The sequence below is a fragment of the Panicum virgatum genome, chromosome 3K (assembly GCF_016808335.1).
Source record: "Panicum virgatum strain AP13 chromosome 3K, P.virgatum_v5, whole genome shotgun sequence".
Lineage (NCBI taxonomy): Eukaryota > Viridiplantae > Streptophyta > Magnoliopsida > Poales > Poaceae > Panicum > Panicum virgatum.
Window position 1 is genome coordinate 35,013,665 of NC_053138.1, and position 20,334 is coordinate 35,033,998.

Consider the following 20,334-nt stretch of genomic DNA (forward strand, 5'->3'; position numbering starts at 1 on the left):
GCTAATTTTGGTATTTTGAGCTCAAAAACCCCAAAAATGAAGGAGGAGCCGCAGAAAGAAAGAAGGGAGCTGGCTGTTATATAGATCGAGCTTTACCGAGGCGGACGTCTTAAAGAATCTGCCTTGGTTAACAGTCCATTAACCGAGGTGGATGTGTTACGATGTACCGCCTCGATAAAATTTTAACTGAGGCGGTTGGCCTAACCCAACCACCTCTGTTAATGGGCTATTAACCGAGGCGGTTTTGTTAAGGTGCCCGCCTCGGTTAATCAATTAATCGAGGCAGTTGCACAGCCTGCGGCCCGGCCACCCATAACCGAGGCGGGCCGCATGCCTGCCCACCTCCAACCCAAAAAAAATGGTCGCGGTTAATCAGATTTTGTTAGTGCCAGCTAGGTGTTGCAGTCGCGATCGAAGCTGTTGCAGCAAGTAGATCTGAGAAGAACCAAAATGTTTTTAAAAAGATATGTTTCATTTTAACTTTGTGGCCCTTCATGGCTTCGAAGCGATGTTAATGTCATAATCCTTAACTTGCAGAAGGAACTCATGCTCAGAAAATGTGACAAAATAATCATTCAACAATTAATCTTCATGCAGTCGGATTACTCCTGAACTTATTGTTCACAGCACCAGCTATGTTAAATATTAGCAGCAATTTGTGAAGCTTGTACACAACATCATATTTAACGTTGCTTCTTTATTTTAACAAGTGGTTAGTGGTCTATTTGATTGCTGGTTTGTTATTTGATATGAGTTTGGGCTAGAATATGAATTAAGGTAAGAAGCACGTGCAGCCCATCAATTTACAATTTAAAGTTTATGGTACTAAATGACATACTATGATAAATTTAAGGATCCCAATACATTTTACTTAAGAGCCAATTTTGGGCCAACATACGGAATATGTTTTCACGCATACAATAAAATAAAATTCCATAAAAGATGTCGCCTAAACTTCACAATAAGCAATATAATAGCAAGAAGAGCTCACTAACACACCAATCCTCATCATTTAATCATTAGCATATCAAATAACTTATATATGTCTCATATTTCAACCATACATACACCATCCAACATGAACAAATGGCGCTATAGCAAAATGATATTGAGCAACCAACACGCATGGCAAGAGAAACATCAAATCAAGAGTAAACAACAATGGCATACACCTAAATTTTATTGATGTTGTATCAATTTTTTGCCTCTTATGTAATATAAATGGGTCAGACTATTTAAGCATAAGAAGAAAAATATAGAAACAAAGGAGAAACATCCAGAGGTGCCAAATGATATAGGCAACAATGAAAATCCTAGAGAGGGTCCGCTGAAGTAATAACAATAAAGCTCCCATCAGTAGTCTAGATAAATCCTAGAGAAGTGGAGGGGAGAGAGGGAGATTCGGGAGCGGATGAGATGACGATAAGAGAGAGAGCGGAGGCATGGATGAATAAAATAGATGTGAGACACAGGGCAACGTTTGGGAACAATTAACCAAGACGGTCATTATAATAACCGCCACGGTTAATAGATCTTGTGAGGTGGCAAAAAGCGACCGCCTCGATTAATGCAGGCCATTAACAGGGCCGTTATTTTTGCTGCCCGCCTCCTAGGGTTTTTTTAAAGGTCACGGTTAATGGTTTTTTGTAGTAGTGTGGATCAAGTGCTAATATCTCAAAGTGCTAAAGTTTAACACTATCCTATCCAAATTCCTATCCAAACCGGCTTGGTTTTTTTATGCATTGCGCGAATACTATGCTAAGAGCATCTCCGACAGATTGCTTATCTCTCATGCCCTATATATTTTCTCTCTCCATCTCCAATAATACTTTTTATTTTTTGATAGCAAGTGCTACTGCAGATTACTCAAAAGATAAGGTGGATGGAGGAACCCCCTACATTTAAGCAAGAGGTAGGTGTCCTTTCGAGATTGCTAAAAATGTTTTGGTATTGGCGATGTGATTGCTGGAGACAGTGGTATAGCCAAGATTTTTGCATAGGGTATGCGGAACCAAAATTTTCTATGCGAATCGATATAGCAATTCGGTAAAGTTCATAAAAATTATCCTGCAATATGGTACACAACTACTAAATGGTACGATAAGTTTTAAAGTACAATACAAATAAGTTCAAAAGAATACACTAAAAGTTTGAAATATAAACAACACAAGCTTAAATAACAAATAGCTAAATCAATTAAACTAAATATGTGAGTAATTGACTAATGCAATACATCCCTAATTCCTACTGGATACATCTACAAGGCATATCAATTGAACTACATCATGGTAAAATCTAACAACAACTAGTTAACAAATTGGAATGCAGTAAAGAGAAGTTAAGGCTAGACATTTGGGGAGAACATGCACGGGACAAGCAGATCACAAAGTTGCTCTCCACTTCACCAACAGGCAACAGGGTTGAGGCAGGCCTACCCCTATAAAAATGTAATCATTGCATCTTGAGTGAAGAGAAAGTAGAGATAATAATTAGTGTTAGTTTGTCCTATTTGTAGATGTACACTTATATATTTTGAGATAAATTTTGAGCTCTATAAGTACAAGATGGAGGGAGTGGGCTTGCACTAGCTTAGGGTATGCCGCACCATACATGTGGCACCTTTTGGCTATGCCTATGGAGCACCTCCCATTATTGAAGATAAGTTTTTTGATATTAGTGTGATAAATAGGTAATTTGGTGAAGATGCTCTAAAATCGTAAAAAAATTAAATTAGCTAACGTGATTGTACATACGAGTGAGGTAAAGTCAGGTAATTGTGAGATGAGATATATATCCGGCCCTTAAGCCACCCCCTCCACGCACGCCATCCAGCCATTCATGTAAAGGCGAGGCTTAAAATAGATGGAAATCCATCTAGAGGTCGGACTTTAGTAATCACTTGAGGGGAAAATCCACTCGCGAAGGAAAGCGCGGCGACTAGGCTGGTCGCGTTTGCTACTTTACTTAGACTGACCTCACCAGCCTCCCGCGGAAGCGTCGAGAGGGTGAGGTGGCGGGCGGGCGGGCGGAGGTGGCGGGGCCGGGGACGGGCCACGTGTGCGGTGGCGTGGGGGATTGCGGCGGCTGGGGGGACTGATGAGGTCAGTCTTAGGCGCGCCACGCGGCCCAGCGCATGCCTCACGTCACCTCGCCCCCTCCCCGTTCACCCTCTCTGCACCCCGCCCACATAAACCCTCTCGCTGATGTGCGGGCCCGGGAACCTCCGAACCCCGTGGACCGGCCGCGAGCCACCTAGAACCCGAGATATTTTCCCACTCGGTGGGCCCCGCGGAGCGCGTCGCGGGCGGCCTATAAATTGCCCTCGCGCCTCCTCTCATCGGGCTTCCGGTTTCTCTGTTCCGTTCTCTCTCCCCGTCGACGACTTTTCTTCTCGACCTCTCGCTAGTCTTCCCCACTCGAGCTACTCGAAGCGCACTATCCAAAACCAGGGTAGCGAACCCTAGGAGCCCAGTGGCGATCTTTGGAGCGGCCATGACGGTGGATCAGAAGCAGGCCATGCCGATGCAGGCGCAGGCCCTGCAGCCCGGAAGGTGAGATCATCCTGCCAAACTCCCGCGATTTCTTTCGATTTACCCGTTCTTTGGGGGATTAGGGTTTGGGGATGTTCAATCCGGTGGGAGCGGGTTCCTGTACAGAGATTGGGGTCGTAGGACGTCGATTACATGGGGGCTTGTTCGATTCGCTGGTGGAGATTTCTGCTTAGGGTTCTGGATTGTTAAATTGGTGGGGGTAGGCTGGTTCTAGTGCCCCGCGGTGGGGGTCGTGGGGTTTCTTTGAAGGGTTGGGCCAGTCTGCCCTTGAATTTGAAGCTTAGGGTTTCGGTTGGTGGTCCGTGTACTTGGGATCGGCCGTTTTGCGGCTTGGGGGCTCTGGGGTTAATTCAGGATTCGTTTGGTTGTGGATTTGGGGAAAAAGAGGTGTAATTGGGGGTAATGGACAAGAGTAGTTGCAGTTGGTCCTTGCAGTGATGATTGCTGATTTGGGTAGTGTGGAGCATAGCATGTCCCTGGAGATTGTGGAAATCTCATGCTTTTGCTTGCTGTTGGCTGCAATAACTAGATTTGTTAGTTATATCAGGGTCGGGGATTGAGTTTCGGGATGTGGACTACTGTAAGATAGGAACTTTGAGCTTGTATTGCCAATTCGAACCTGAGGGACTATCATTATTCACTTGGTGTTTGGCGAGAGTTACATTCTGTTCTGGCGTGTCGTCTCCACAGAAACATGTGTACTATTTGACTAATGTGTGCCTGTCTAACTTATGTGCTAACTCTGTTTCTTCATCTTTTGTGTAATTGTTATACTGTTAGTTTTTCTTTGTTTATCCAGTCTCTGATACGTATTATGTCTGTCTGTGTTGTCTTTTCGGTAATCTAGAACATTTGGAGCAGAGGGCAGTACTGTGGTGCTTGGTTCCATCAGAACAATAGGTATGACTGCTTGATCACCTCTTGTAAACAGGAAATATTGACTGCTATGAGTCCCCAATGTTTGACCGTGTAAAACCCAGGACACAAATAACAGTTCGTGTTTCAGCAAGAGGCCGGGCTCTTCGCTCGAATGAGTACGAGCTCTCGGTCGAGCAGAAACCCCAGGGAGATGCGCCACCAATGGCCTCTAATCTGTGGTGTGTTCAACCGTTTTGTCTGGCTGCTCTCTGTGTTAGAGTAGAGCATCTGAGCTATCGCTAGCAGTCTTTGACTGTTACTGTTGACCAGCCTTTGGTTAGTTTTGCCTAGGTCCTTTTCCTATGTTTGAAGCTGTATACCTTGCATGTGGAGTTGCAGTGGTGCCAATTACATTTAATGGTTCTGTTAAGATAGTTTTGCCCCTACTACCTAGGATATGTGTTAGCAGCTTGATTGTTGAGTGAAAGGGTATCCCTTTTGGGGGCGATGTTCTGAACTTCTGATCAAAAGCCAACTAACAGCGAGTTCGGAGCTAAATAGTATTTGTTTCTTGGAGACGATTGACAAGTAGGAATATTTGGTCATCTGTGGTGACAGATGGGTGGTAGTGAGCGAAATATTGATCTGTTTCTGTGGAGATGGTATGCGTTTGGATGCTGTCTTGTTTTGTTTGTACTCTACTTGTTCATTATATGGTTTTTGTGAGCCTTTTTGGTTTACATGGTATTTTGGGACATCTTGCTTTATTTTGTACGTTCTCATTACATGTTCATTTTGTGAAGTGTTTTCACAATAACAGCAATACTAAAGTGTTTGTTATCCTTTAGCAGGAAGAAACGGCCTCGCAGATCACGTGAGGGGCCTACCTCAGTTGCAGCTGTCATCCAGCGGTGGGCTGAGCATAACAAGCAGTTGGAGCATGGTGCTGAGGGCGCGAAGCGAGCAAGGAAAGCACCTGCTAAGGGTTCAAAGAAGGGCTGCATGAAGGGGAAAGGAGGGCCTGAAAATACACAATGTGGATACCGTGGTGTGAGGCAGCGTACTTGGGGCAAGTGGGTTGCTGAAATCCGGGAGCCAAATCGGGTCAACAGACTCTGGCTGGGGACCTTCCCAACTGCGGAGGATGCAGCCAGAGCCTATGATGAAGCCGCTAGAGCAATGTATGGAGAGGTTGCCCGCACTAATTTCCCTAGGCAGAGTGCAGCGACTGCTAGCCAAGTTGCTCCAGTTGCCCAGTTTGCTCCAGCAGCAACCTCTGCCCAGTTTGCTCCAGCAGCTGTTGAGAGTCTTCTACCTAGCACATCATGCGAGTCCACAACGACATCAAATCACTCGGATATTGCATCCACAGCACTCAAGCCAGAAGTTTCTGACATTTCAAGCTCTCCGAAGGTGGACTACCCTGTTGTTATGGAGGCTGGTTCACACAGGTCTGGGGTAATATCTGGGTCTTCATTTCAGCATGAAGACAGCGATCCCAGTACCCAAGCTAGTGCCCCCAATGCAGTTGACGAGGAAGTCTTTGAGCCACTTGAACCTATTGCCAACCTTCCAGAGGGTGAGGATGATGGTTTCGATATTGAAGAGATGCTGAGGATGATGGAAGCTGATCCGCAGAATAAGGGTGGAGTTGACGCAAGCATTGGGCAGCCCTTCTACCTCGACGGGCTGGATTCCAGTGTGCTGGAGAGCATGCTCCAGTCGGAGCCAGAACCATATGCCATGTCTCAGGAACCGGACATGTTCCTTGCTGGCTTTGAAAGTCCTGGTTTCTTCGAGGGCCTGTAGGCAACTGACTGTTAATGTTTGGTCTCGAGCCGCTGGTCCTCAGCCCATTTCATTGCTGGAGCTTGGGATGGCAATTGGTGGTGAAGGCTGCTTGGTTGGCAAAACTGATAAAAGCTTCGCCTCTGTAAAGCTAGGCGTTGTTCCTTACTTACATAGGCATAGGAACTCAGTTTGAAGCATAAGTTGGAGAACCATGTTCTGTAAGACCAGAAATGGCGATGTAAATAGTTCCCACCTTGTGGAAGGAAAAGAACAAGGAAAAAAAGCATTTGCTTTGGTCTTTGGACATTCGCCGCAGTTAACCTTTTAAGATGATCTTTTGAACACTTCGTTGCCGAAAATTGTTTGCTTTCTGCTTTCGTTTCTTTGACTTTCGGATAATTTTGATGCTTACCCAGCGCGGCTCTGAAGACTACGTGCAAGTGTGAACACAGTAGCCTGTAGGCTACGTGCAAGTGTGAACACACCGATCAGCAATCAGATTAAATTTCCTGCTCTCAAATCCAATAACCGCTAACCACGTAGTAATTTAACTTCAATTATGCTGTTCATCTTCCGGTATAAACAAAAGCAGTGAGCGGGATTACCTCAGTACAAACGGGGAAAAAGTGGTAAGGGCAGCTCCAGTCCTCAATCCGACTGATGAGGTATAGTAATTTAGTTCCTTTTACATCGAATGTTCGAACACATACATGAAACATTAAATACAGTTGAAAATATAATTAATTATACAGTCTAACTGATTAGCATGAGATGAATTTTTTAAACCTTATTAGTCCATGATTAGATCTTATTTGTGAAGTCCACGCCAGACGAACAAAATTTTGATTCGATAGCCCCCAACATGTGCATCGATTTGTGAGCCCGGCTGCTTGGCTCTCCTGAACATTTTGTTTCTGACATCCAAAGGTCGATCGTCAGTGTCTTCTGTTCGACATTTTTCAGCCACGGTTCGCTTTCTCCTCACGCTGGAGCTGGCCTAACTAGCCTAACTAGGAACTGTGGAGCCAGGCTCCTTTTGATTATAAACAAATAAATGAAAACAAATCGAATTTGGTGTAGCTTTCTATTTCACAATTCATATCCTAGATTACATTGTACAAACAGTGTCATCCAACCAAATATGGGGAAGCTAAGACCCTAAGATGGCCTGTCAATCCATATAAGATGGCATGTTGTTAGTTCCTCGCGAATATCCACTCGTCTCCTCGGCCACCGTCTCCCAACCATCCACAATTTTCTCGGCGTAGGCCGCCTGCGTGTGGACGTGCATACATACATGAGCTCAGGGTCAAGGTAACCGGAACATATTAATTGGCAAGCACAGAAAACAGCTAGGCTCAGGAAGACCCAACAGAATGACTTGCTAGGTTAATCGGATGAAAGGGAACCAAGTCTGGATATCTATCTTGCTCGGCAAGAGCAATTAAGATTCCAACATTTTCCAGAAATGCATCATCGCAGAGTATAATGGAATAATGCAGTGTTGAAGGCTTGATGCAGTACCTGGCTTGTAACAAATCCTTTTAGCATCACCAGGATATCTTCTTTTCTTTCTCTGTCCAGTCGTTGGAGTTCACTTCTGTTATTTTCCTGCATACCATTCGTATAAAACCATATCTCAGTTGCCTCACTGAAGTGAAGATATCATCAGAAGCAACATGTAATGCATATAGGGAAGTAACCTTACAGTTACAGTGAGACAAGCCAGAGGTAATCATTTCTACTGATGTCGCTGTTTATTTATTTATTTAATATTGCCTAGCCAGGTGCTCAGCATTAAAGAATATAGTCCATGCAAGCAGGTCAGTTCGAATTAGATAATTATTTGATCAGAAATGATAAGGCAACATCCCTCAGAACATAAATTAAGATAACACAAAATATACAGAAAGTGCTTGAATCACAAGCCTCAAGACGGGTAATATATTGCACTCCATCAAGTTTGATCGTTACTGAGTACTCATTCGAAAATAAATGAACAGAAAATGTTATGTAGGAACGGTCTGTTGGTTGAAATAGTGGAAACTAGTTCCTTCATCCTTGTGAATATTAGATACCAACCAACTATAGCCAACCAAAGTTCAATGGTACTGTTAAACAACAAAGGGACAAAAAAAATGAAGAGACATTTGAAAGCTGGCAGAACCACTACTAAAAAGGACATGATGGTAGCTAAAGTTACATGAAACTAGAGTAACTGAGTAAACAGTCAATGCTTCGCAGTTATTGCTTTGTCATTGTTAACCAGCCATATTTTTTGACAAAATGAGCATTTATTATTACCTTAATTCTCTCATATTCTCTTAAAGCACAGAACTTAGCATCTTCGGTAGCCCTGATTGTTTCCCTTAGCTCCTCCACTTTGCGAATCCTAGTTCTATCACCACCAAATATCTTTGAGGATGCAGCTTCGAGTTTCTCAATCCTGGACTGTAATGATGCCAAATCTGACATGAGTGTTTGTACAGTCAATAATGCACTTGCCCGATCAGAAAATGCAGTGTGGACAGACAACATTATGCTTAAATGTTCATGCAGTGTATCCTGCCAAAAAAGAAAGGAACAAAGTAAGTTCCCTGAATATGATCACTTCTAAACAGTAGAGTTTATCTATAATGTAGTCCACGGGCAGAAGTTCTACCAGATATTTAACAGTTTGAGCATTCAGATCTCGGCATGCCCTGCTAGCTTTAACAGCTGCAGTGGCTACACGCCTGCTTTCAGCTGCTCTCATCCTTTGGGAATCATACATTGCCTCCTCAGTCTCCAACTTTGTCAGTCTAACAAATGCCAATCCAAGCGCTCCCATTGTTTCACCCATATCTTGTTGAGCCTTGACGAGTGCTTCTGCCTGTGGAGAAGACAGAAAAATTGATCAATAGCTTCCTCCAAGACACCTTTAGTAATTTTCAGCACAAAACCAGTTTTCTACTAAAAAAAACTACCATCAACTGACGTTGCTTCAAATTTTCAGACATGCAACACACAGTATGGCCCTTATCCTATTCTGATACTGTACATGACAAACACGACCATGGTTAGGGATCTTCTCACACTGCTGATTCAAGAATGTTTCCCCTGTTAGAATATAATTATATATTGATGTATTGCCCTATTAACCTTTTGCAAAAACTCTCTTTTCCCCCCTCTTTTGTGAAAACATATTGCCCCGTTAATCTAGTTCACCATACTATTGTGTACAACATATCCATATGGCGCACAGATTATGGTCGAATTAATATGCGCACAATCTAATTTGGAACTGATGTGGATGCTGGAGAACAAAATGAGTATGCAGAGTTATCAGGAAAAAATGAATCCCAGCCATGAATCACAACCATTGCTGAGCCCATTCTGAATTACAACTTGTTAGGCTCAACACACTAACATAAGACATCAGTTGGGAGCTTTTTTCCTATTTTCCCCCTCTGATTAAACCATTGAGTAGGCCAGAAAAAGCATGTGCAAGACCATTCAGAAGTCATAACTCCTGTTGAGACTACCAACATAAAAACAAGATATTAGCTTCAGTGAGTGAAGAAGAACATCAGGATGGTGGAACAATTAATGTGGTACCATTCTACTAATATAATAAATCCTCCGCACGCTCTATTGTCGGTACCCTGCAACTGGGGTACCCACTCCTACTGTGCCAAGACTCGCGTAGTTATCCGTAACTACGCCCTAAGGAGCTGAGCAGCCGGACCCCTAGGGTCCGACTCCATCTCACCGGACCAACGGTCCCGGACCCGCTTCCCGCTCGGGGACGGGTTCGGTGTCACCACGTGTCCCAGAGGTGGAAATGCTCAACACCTGTGGCCGCGGACCCGGACCCCCGCAGGTGGGTCCGAGACCTCCACGTGCCTATCCGGACCCCCGTGAGCTCTCGGCTCAGCTAGCTGCTCGGGAGGGGTCCGGAGACGCCACGTGTCAATGCGGGTGGTTGAGGCGTGCTCTACCGCCGCGGCACGCGGGGCAGCTTTTGTCAGGCCTCACTGTAGACCGCATATTACCGAGGTACACAGTGCAGCCGCATGCGCCGCATCCGCGCAGAGCCCGTCTGCTGCATTAAATGGATACGACGGCACGGCACCCTTTCATCATACCGCCTACGCCGCAAGCTACACGGCCCGTTCAGCTACGCGGCAGGCTACGGCAAGCTACGCCGCAAGCTATGCCCTGGCGCCGTTTCGACAAGACACAGGGCATGGCTATGCCGGATGGAAGATTCCCACGGGCAAAGCAAGGAAATCCAGGAATAAGGTCTCCGTCGCCTGCAACGCCATAATGTCTGTACAGTATGTTATTTTATACTACATCGCTGGGTCCATCTGTCGGGGATCCAACGGCTATGTACACTCCTCCCTTGAGATATAAAAGGGAGGAGTACGTAAAGCCAAGCGAAGCGAAGTCAGACACAACACAAGCTCGGATTCACTCCGAACAATCCCGTTCTCAACCTCTTGAGAGCACAAGCAATACAACACACAGTGGACGTAGGGTATTACGCTCCGGCGGCCCGAACCACTCTAAACCTACTGTGCCTCCGTGTTCTTACGCCTCTAGATCGAGCATTCCTGGACTGCCCCCAAGCACATCCTACACTTAGGATTAGGCGGGTGCACTACGCCACCCGGCTGTGGGTTTGCACACCACGACATCTATCTAAACCCTAAATGAATGGTAAACTGGTCAAACATAAAAACTACCAGAAGTAAGATGTTTTGGCATAAAAGCATTTAATTACAAATCACAATGTTGCAACTAAATGAAGCTATTGGATGGGGGAATGTTGCCTCAAAAAATCCTCTTGTAATGGTTGAATGTCTATAATGTCGATGAAGGAAATAAGCTTAACACGATTTGCATAGTATGATACTGAAGGAGACTCGTTGATCATACTTCCATGTCATGAAACTCAATATGTTTAGGTCAGCATTTTGAAATCCTTTGGTGGGGAGATTGAGGTGGGTTCAGTTCAATCTTCAACTGAGACAACGAATCACCAGTTAAACACTCTCCACTAGTTTTTAGTATTAAGTATTAAGTAGTAGTAGTAGTAGAAGAAGAGAAGAAACCACTGCCTCACTGATCATAACTATGAGACAGTAGTAGATGGGAGTTCTGGCATATGGGAACGTTTCACCTGTTGTGACGCACCAGTGAGCTGCTGCTCCCACTCCTGCAGCTTCTCCTTCTTCTCCAGGAACTCCCTATCCTCCTCCACCAGCGGAGGCTTCACACCACCCCAGTCAGTGACCACAGACTGCTTGAGCTCCTTGAATATCCTGAGCAGGTCCCTGCCACCCTTAGCTGGCTGGACGACGTCCTGTGGTGCAGCGACGGCTTCCTCCCCGGCGATGAGCTGCCGTGGCAGCCTTGCTGCTCCATCAAGCATCCGCGATGCCACGTCGGTGCTGCCTGGCAGCGGCATCTTGCCCTCGGCCTGCAGGAAGACGCGCAGCTCGTCGCTGGACCCGATGGCGGGGTGCTCGGCGAGCCGCCAAAGGTACCGCTCTAGAGCGGCGCGGCGCTGCGCCACGAACTCGTCCTTCTGCATGACCTGGCTCTCGACGGTGTTCTTGTCGGGGCGCGGCGGCACGAAGTGGCCCCGGAAGGCCTCGGCTAGTCGGTCGGCGAGCGTGACGAAGTCCCGGAAGCGGCGGCGCACGGCGTGGCGGCGCTGGGCGGGGTCCCCGCGGCGAACGCTGGTGACGAGGTAGGAGACGTAGGTGGGCGCGGATCCGGGGACGAGCGAGGTGGCAGCGGGCTCGGCCTCGGTCTCCGGGTCGGAGACGGCGAGCAGGGCGTACTCGGAGGCCGCCGCGCGCGCGGATCTCGGCGAGGCGGAGGCGGGCGAGGAGGCGGAGCGCGGGGAGGAGGAGCCGGCGCCGGTGGCGTCGGCGTAGGAGGGCGGGTCGACGAACGAGGAGGATGAGGTCGAGGAGAGCATGTAGGCGGCGCGCGGCGGAGGGGAGCGGGGCGAGGCGACGGAGGCGGAGGCGGAGGCGGAGGCGGAGGCGGAGGCGGAGGCGGAGGAGAGGAGGGGGTCGAAGGTGGAGGCGACGGAGGCGTAGTCGGAGGAGGCCGCGAGGGGGAGGGACTCCATGTCGTCGTCGCCGGCGCCGGCGGCCGGCGCCGGCGGAGGCGCCGAGGACATCATGGCGAGGGTCGGAGAGGGAAGGGGGGGGGGGGGGGGGGGGGGGCAGATGGGGGGTGAGCGGAGACGGCGGGCGGCAGGCTCCGGCGGTTTGTTGCGGGTGCGGTCACCCGCGCGGTTGGGATAGGACACGCTTACGTGGCCCCTCGTGGGAGCGTGGAATACCGTGCATTCATGCTCCGACGAGAACGTTTTACTTTCCTATCGTGCAATAAAACCTAAGCAAGCGGTCCACTTTTTGGTCCTTTTCTTCTACCAGCCAGCTCAGATAAAATTCATCTCCACCTCAGACGCCAATTAGCCCGAGGTTTGGGAAGCCGACATGATTTCCTAGGCCTGTTTGGATCCATGTGTGCTAAAAATTAGCACCTCCACTTTTAGTCTATTTTAGTTCCAACAGATCCAAACAGGTGGACTATATTGATACTAAAGTTAATTAGCATCTCCTAAAAAAATAACACCTCCAAGGGATGCTTATTCGGGCTATTTCTGCGTGGGCCCCTCTGAATAATTATTTTTTCCTCATTCCATGCATAGCCAATGATTGGGATATATATTTAGTGAGTAAAATACACCGGATGTCCATCAACTTGTAACGGTGTGTCATTTAGGTCCATGAACTCCGAAAGTGCATTTTTTAGTCCATGAACTTGTTAAGTCGTTCACCGTAGGTCCATAACAGTACACGTGTGCTTCTAGCGCTGACATGGCATGCTGACTTGGCTCTTCAAAGCACCTCCAGGTTGAGGCATTTCATTGAGCAAGTTACGAGTGACACCACCTTCACCATCTTCTTGCTGGCAACCTTGAAGGAGGGTGCTGGCGTGGAGGTCTCGTCGAGCACTTGCTGCTGGAGATGCTAGAGGAGTTCGAGCTAGTCAGCATGTCTGGAGGACGTCGGTGCTGGAGGAGATGGAGCGGCGGGCGGTGGCGCGGCAGGAGATGGACCGCGAGCTGGCCTGGCAGGCAGCAGCATCGAGGCGCTCCAGGCGATGCTACAGGGCAGGCGTGATGCCTCGCAGCAAGTCACGCGACGCGAAATCGAATTTACCCCCCCCCCTAAAATCAACATCCCAAGCAATGAATTGGAGCGGCGAGCCATCCAATTCGAACTCGTGAGCAGAAGAGAAGGATGACGATGGGATAGAGCGTTGACTGCTGGGTGTTTTGCAGCGTGGCCCAGATCTTCTCCCTCGGCCGTGGCGCAACGCCCAGAGCCAGAGCGGCGATGCCGGTGGAGGAGGAGCGACAACGCATGCACATGGTGCTGGCCAACGAGCTCACTGCGAGGCTAGGCGCGAACACGGCCATCTTCCTTCCGCGCCAGCGCTGACATGGACAATCACACCATGGCCTCGCTGCAAGCTGGCATCTGGACAACGAGCGACGCCATGGGCCGCGGCGTCCGTGACCTGGAAGAGGAGATGATGTGGCTGGAGCGTGGCGTGACGGCTGGCCTCGCCCACCATGAGGAAGCTGCTCACCTGGTTGCACAAGACATGCTCGATAAAATATTTGAGATGAAGATAGAGAAAGGAGGAGAGGCATGAGAGAGGAGATGACCTATCAGCATGCCATGCCAGCATTATATGCTTACGTGGAGAGGTATGGACCTGCGGTGAACGACTTAACAAGTTCATGGACTTAAAAATGCACTTTCAAAATTCATGGACCTAAGTGACACCCTCTTACAAGTTGATGGACCTCCAGTGCATTTTACTCATATTTAGTCCTCAAATTAGTCTATGGATCCAAACAACTCTAGAGGGTAAATTTTATAGAGCTAATTGAAGAACAAAATTTTAGTTCTCAAATTAACTCAAAGGCTAAAGATCCAAACAGGGCCTAGGATTCAGCATGAGTTCAACGAATTTAAAGGAAAATATACATTAGAAACACTGGTACTGGCAGAGCGAGCCCAGATTTTTTAGCTCGAGCACAGCTTAGTCAGGATCTGTTTGGCAGGCGTTCGGCTCCTAAAAACCAACTTCGGCTTCTATTCTCTCCTTACCCTTTCTTCCGCCTGACGCCCAACAGGCCAATGCCTCTCGCAGGTGGCACCTCTACCCCCTTTCCCCCTTGCTTTTACTGTCGCCATGGCCAACACTTCTGCATCTAGCTCCCGCTCGCACCTTTCTCCTCTTCCCTCCTCCCGCTTCACCGCCGATACCTCCACTCCCACCTTCCGCTCGGCCACGGCGCCGCCATCAACTCCAACCCCTTCTCCTGGTTGACCGTGGCGCCACTGGCGCCTCCGCCCCCTCCGCCGGCCGCTGCGTCCTCCTCCTCTTGCTCCTAGGCGCAGTGCCGCCGCCCGGCTGCCTGCGCCACTCCGTCGCGCCTTGGACGCGGAGCAACGGCCAGACGCTACAAGAGCGCGCGAAGAAACCTCCATTTGTGCCACTCTTGGGGGTAAAAGGGGCAGTCGACATGGAGGAGCTAGAGGAGTCACTTGGAGCTATGTTTTTATGGCTCCCGCTTTCTCCGACCGCTCCAATCACCGCATTTTCACGGGCTCCCGCGCCGAAGCCCTTCTGATTTCAACTGTTTGGCAAGGCTCCGCGAGAAGTCGGTTTTGGAGCCGCTCAAAAAGCCCTGCCAAAAGGGCTCTTAGTGTTCACTGCAATAGAGGAGGAGGCTGCTGGCTGAATCCTCCTTAGCGGACTCGTGGCTATGTGGCAACTACGCAACAACGTAGCTAGGATTTCTTACTCTCCGGATTGTCATCGACTCGAGCGGATCCAATGATAGGAAGGCTTTTTTTTTTGAAAGAGCAGTGCTTAAGTGATGTCATAGTCTAGTTGAATTGGGCCATCACCTTGGACCCAGCCACCGGCCCAAGATAGACTTCATCTTCCTCCTCTAGTTGTCTGATGCAAAAAAAAAGGCCCCTCAACCTGCCAAATCACCGCTCTTTCCTCACCACCTAGAACACCATTGGAGGGCAGGCGGGAGGGGGTTTCTTCCCCCACGAGTAGTTGGGGTAGTTGCCTCATAAGCAGTTAGGGGCAGCTGCTCCACATACTACTGCATGGGGAGCTACACTTATGTTAGCATATAAAAAATACTCATATTGGAAATATTGTTTTCTACCTCTAGTAAAAAAAATAAATTTCTAGATTTTGGGTTTTGCTGGTGAGCTATTCTTCTAATGATGCCTTTTTACTATAGACCATCTATAGCAGTTTACTCATATCTCCTACGGAAAAACGTTCTCTCTCTGTCTCTAACCATAACTATTTTTGTGTTTTCATAATAATTACCACATCATAATACCAAAATCCAATTGCTAGTAGATAGGTAGAGCGATGAATCCCCTTCATTTAGATGGGGAAGGTGGTGTGTTTTAGTGATCATCAAAATTGTTTTAGTACTGAGGATTGGATTTCAGTGGCGGAACGTGAGCTAAATTAAATGAAGGGGCCAATTTGAAATGGTTGTGTATGCATGGAGCCATGCAAGAGGAAATTCCCACCGAAAAGGCAGTTGAAGCCATGCGATTTCTACTATGGCAGAGGTTGCCGCACGCAGTGAGGGGGCGAAGCGATGAAGGGATCGTGTATCAGGGTGAGGTGGGTGGGGGCAATGGGAAAATAATCGGATGGTGGAGATCTCATTTCCAAATGCGAAGTAGGGGTGGGAGCGAAGGTTACGCCAAAATTTCCCCCTAATTAATATTTTTAGCGGTGGAGAGAAGAATGCTGCCTAGTAATAAACATTTATGGGGTATCATTGAAAGAAAAACAACAATACGGTAATTGCAAGGTACGTTTTACACAAGTTCTTTTAGTCTCAAGTATCAACATTGTTTTTACTATTATATTCACTATTACGTTACAAATGGAAATGAAAATAATATTTAGACTAGAGGATCTCTAGTGTCATGTTTGCATAAGAACTCCCGAAACTATAGAGCCGGCCCTGGGATAAACCCTTTTGGTTGCAAGCTTGGACATACATGTTGCCCAATAATTTTATGACGTAGCTATTGCTGCAAATGTGCATATTTGTTTTGTTACATAAAATTTCAATTATATTTTTTCTTTAATGTAACTATTGTATCCCATTAATTCTGAGCCTTATGAATTAGTTTTCCATGTTCATTATGGGACTATATTTTTCATTTGCTTTATGGAAATCCTTTTGTTCTGCAAGCTTAGAATGCACTATACAAATTTAGAAATAATCAAATATTTCAATAGAATATTTTTAGCAAATATATTAATAAACATATTATTTATTTTGTTCATATTTTCTAGACTTTGATCATAAATTGGTTTATTCCTTTTTTAGAACATGCTTTAGCACATGTTTCATTGAGAGGGAAAAGAAAGTTTGTGGCTGGCTGGTTCACGCCGTTTGAGCAACGTAAAGAGGGCGAATAAAAACCAGACCTAACCCAAAAACTAATCGAGCGATTACATGGTTCCATTCTGCGAACTAGCTACCCGAGATGCCACACAAATTACAGTAAACTCTGCGGACGCCCATAAGTATGGACTCCGAAAGCACCCATGGCATTATCGCCACTATTGGAAACTGAAATTTCTATGTGCTGGGAATTTTTTTTTTGACGGTACAGCGAAGGCTCGCAAGGAAAAGGGAAAAATTTTTATGGTACAGCGAAGGCCCACAAGGAAAACCCTTTTGTCGGCTTCTATGGACCTCACAGGGAAATGATCCGCTCTGTTCTGCTAGCCGTGGCGGGTGGCTAGTGCTGATTTGCCATGAAATACAGCTAGTTGGCAACCAGCAGAACAGAGCGGATATTTGTGTGCAACTCACGGGAAAATTGACTCACAGATAAAAAGCTATGCTTCCAAGTAGAACTTGTGATGTAGCACAAATATGTATATTAAAATCTCAAAGTGTGATCTGCGTAAGACTCAAAATTACAAGATTTACCTACATCAATCATTTGATTTTTCTAAATTAAGATTTATAATCGGTATTTAACATTTGAAGAACATGTCTATGGTTCATTTTCTCTTTTTAATTCGCAATTAAAATTTGTATTTCTTTCTCATATGAACTCCAAATTTGATATTTCTTTTTTCTGAATTTCTCTAAAATCATGATCTTCCATTTAGTGGCATTTGTTTGTATGTTAATTTTTGTTTCTTATTTCTTTTACATACGACTTGTTTTGTGGATCGTAGTCGAGCTTGCAATGACATGTGTGTATGTTAATTTCCATTACACATCAACATTTGCTTGTGGATTGTCGCCGAGCCTGCAATGATATCTGATTATATCCCTGAAGGTTAATTGATAGATTATTTTTGTTTCTTCTTCTTGGATGTGCTCTGTTTGCATTTTAGTAATGTATTGTTTTGTTAGTGCAATGTTGGGCAGATCCTTTGCATTCAATATACTGCTCAAGATTCTAGTGTTGGCTGGAGTTATCCTCACAATATTCAGCATGCTCTTGCTCCTTGAGGTGACCCTACTGTTTACTGGACACAAATGCTAGTAGTAACATGTTGATAGTTTGGCCTAGTTACCTAATATATGTGCACCATACAGGCCCGGAAACTGGAATTCATTATAGATGCTTTCATGTTTACCATGGCAGCTTGCTTCTTCGGAGAGTTAAGCTACCCGAGGCCTTAGCAAAAGAGGTCACTAAGGGCATGTTTGTTCCCTCGCTCCAGGGAAAGAATGTTGCTGCTAACACAATTGCGCTCTTTGGCGTTATCATCACTAAAAGGACTTTAATTGCGTGATGTCGCCTAGAGCGGGTGAATAGGCATTTAAAATAAATTCTACAAATTAAAACATTTAGACAAAAGTCAGTCTCTGACTGGTCAGACCGGTCCAACACTTAAAACTGAAAGCTCACTCACCAACCGGTCAGACCGGTCAGACCGGTCCTACGTAGAACCTGCACAAAAACAGAGTTACTTTCCTCTTCTCGAGCTCTAGCACAAATACAACTTAGTGTAGTGCTTCTGTAGGTGCTAACAAATATATTTTACGTCCCTACACACACAGAAACAACACAACCAAATAGATCAAAGCGGAAGCACAAATAAAGCTAGAACACAAAGTGCGAAGCAAACCAAAAGAAGATGATGCAATGAAGACACATCAATTTGTTTCACCGAAGTTCAGATTCACCACGTTCACCATGTGTGAATCCTAGCCTCTGTTGAGGAAGCTTATGGCGACCACAAGATTAAGCTATCTCCTCTTTTTCACTATATGACCATGCACCCTCGAGGCACACGATCGCTGCTGCAACAAACTTGCCGCTGCTCACCACAAGCTTGAGGGCTAGCCGGCGACGCCTAGCCGTCTAGGAGGCTTCACCTCCAAGAGTAACAGATGCTTCAACAAGTTGGCCGACACAACTGCAAGTGCTCAAAGCTACGGATTATGCTCTCGCCGCTCAAATGCTCTCAAAGAAAGGTTTCACTCAAACCCAACTCAAAGATTCAACACTAATCACTCAAATCTCACAAAGAGAGGTTAAGGAGGACTTTTCAAGTGCTCTCACGGCTCAGAGATGGCTCGGGATTGCAATGGCATCAGCACCCCCAAAAAGGTGAAGTCATGGGGTATAAATACTCCTCTCTCAAAAACTAGCCATTGCTCTGTTAGTATTAGACTGGTCAGACCGGTCAGTTTGAAAAACTAGCCGTTGGCCCTCTAGATACCCTTGACCCGTCAGACCAGTCCCAGGTGGTTTCTGGAATTTATAAGTTTTCTCTCGGGATTTTCTCACATGGGATTGTTATGAGCACTTTTGGTAATGTCAAACCACTGATGTTGCATCCTCCTAAATAGTATGACTTCCTATACTCAAGTTCTTATAAATTAACACAAAAACAACATTTGAGCTTTATATCTTGACCATGCCGAACATTCTTCAATTAATATCTTGAGGTTGTCAACATCTTCAATTCATTGAGCATATCCGCTTTTGAGCTAGTGATTTTGAATCTTCCATCATATAGAATGAAATCCAACTTTGATTCACAAGTCACTTTCTTTATCTAAATAATGATACTCTTCAACATAGAGCTCTCCATGACTTTAGGATCTCTGGTCTATGACCCGTATCGGTTTCCTTGCTCCTCCTAAGCAATCGCTTGCGCAGCCTCTTGAAACTCGCCTCTCGGTCATCTCTACCTTCATCCTAGCCATCCATTTTGAACTCAAATTGATTTATATCATGCATGAAATCTTCTTTATCAATTTAAATCCATCATTCAATTTCATATGCAAGCTTTCCAATTTGAGACAACATATATATGCATGAACTCTTGTCTCATTCACGTGTTCCTTGCTTGCTTCCTTTGATAATCAATATACATCTCATATAACAAGTTTTCCTAATTTGAGACTATGCAAAAGCATACTCATGTCTCATTCTCATAACCTTTTCTTATCATTTGAATCACATCATAAGTCAAACAAGCTTTAATATATTTATTAGAGCCTTTGTATCAACCATAAATACCTTGCTCTCAATTTTGCTTGTCACACACATAAATAAATGCCAATGGGATGTAAACATTTTCTTGCAATACATGAGTCACTTTATTTAATATCACATCTTGAATTAAATCTTTGCTCATGCTCATAATCTTAAATAAATAAGTTAGTCCTTTAATCGTGTTGTCAATCAATACACCAAAACCCACTAGGGGCCCAGATGCTCTTTCAATCACACCATAAGCAATCTGGTGCCCACTGAGCTGTGTGGTCACTAAGATTGTTTTGCATTCAATCCATGTTTAAAACCTCAAAATGATCTTACTCTGCAGTACAAATACTAACGTGCATTAGGTTTGTGTTATTTTTTTTTTCCCGAAACCATTCATGATTATATATTATATTACCTTAGCTGAATCCATGTATAATAGCGTTAGATTGTGATTCATGCTTCATCCCTTAACAGACGCAGCAACAGCAAGGTGCACAACTCATCCTAATAATTTTTATGCT

General features: G+C 45.7%; 2 protein-coding genes across 3 annotated transcripts; one reads left to right on the forward strand and one right to left on the reverse strand.

The window, feature by feature from the left end:
* Positions 1–3,343: 3,343 nt before the first annotated feature.
* On the forward strand, positions 3,344–6,544 carry LOC120699080 (dehydration-responsive element-binding protein 2B-like). Of its 2 annotated transcripts, none has more exons than XM_039982942.1 (2): positions 3,344–3,551; positions 5,258–6,544. In XM_039982942.1, the coding sequence occupies exons 1-2, from the start codon at positions 3,493–3,495 to the stop codon at positions 6,216–6,218; spliced, it is 1,020 nt and encodes a 339-aa protein (XP_039838876.1). In that variant the 5' UTR covers positions 3,344–3,492; the 3' UTR covers positions 6,219–6,544. The 2 variants fall into 2 exon arrangements, with proteins under 2 accessions (XP_039838876.1, XP_039838877.1); XM_039982943.1 differs by having other exon boundaries at positions 5,261–6,544.
* A 663-nt stretch (positions 6,545–7,207) lies between these two features.
* LOC120699079 (sorting nexin 2B-like) lies at positions 7,208–12,413 on the reverse strand. Its single transcript, XM_039982941.1, has 5 exons — positions 11,368–12,413; positions 8,863–9,072; positions 8,505–8,765; positions 7,725–7,811; positions 7,208–7,473 (listed from the first exon to the last, which is right to left on the reverse strand). The coding sequence occupies exons 1-5, from the start codon at positions 12,382–12,384 to the stop codon at positions 7,372–7,374; spliced, it is 1,677 nt and encodes a 558-aa protein (XP_039838875.1). The 5' UTR covers positions 12,385–12,413; the 3' UTR covers positions 7,208–7,371.
* Positions 12,414–20,334: the final 7,921 nt, after the last annotated feature.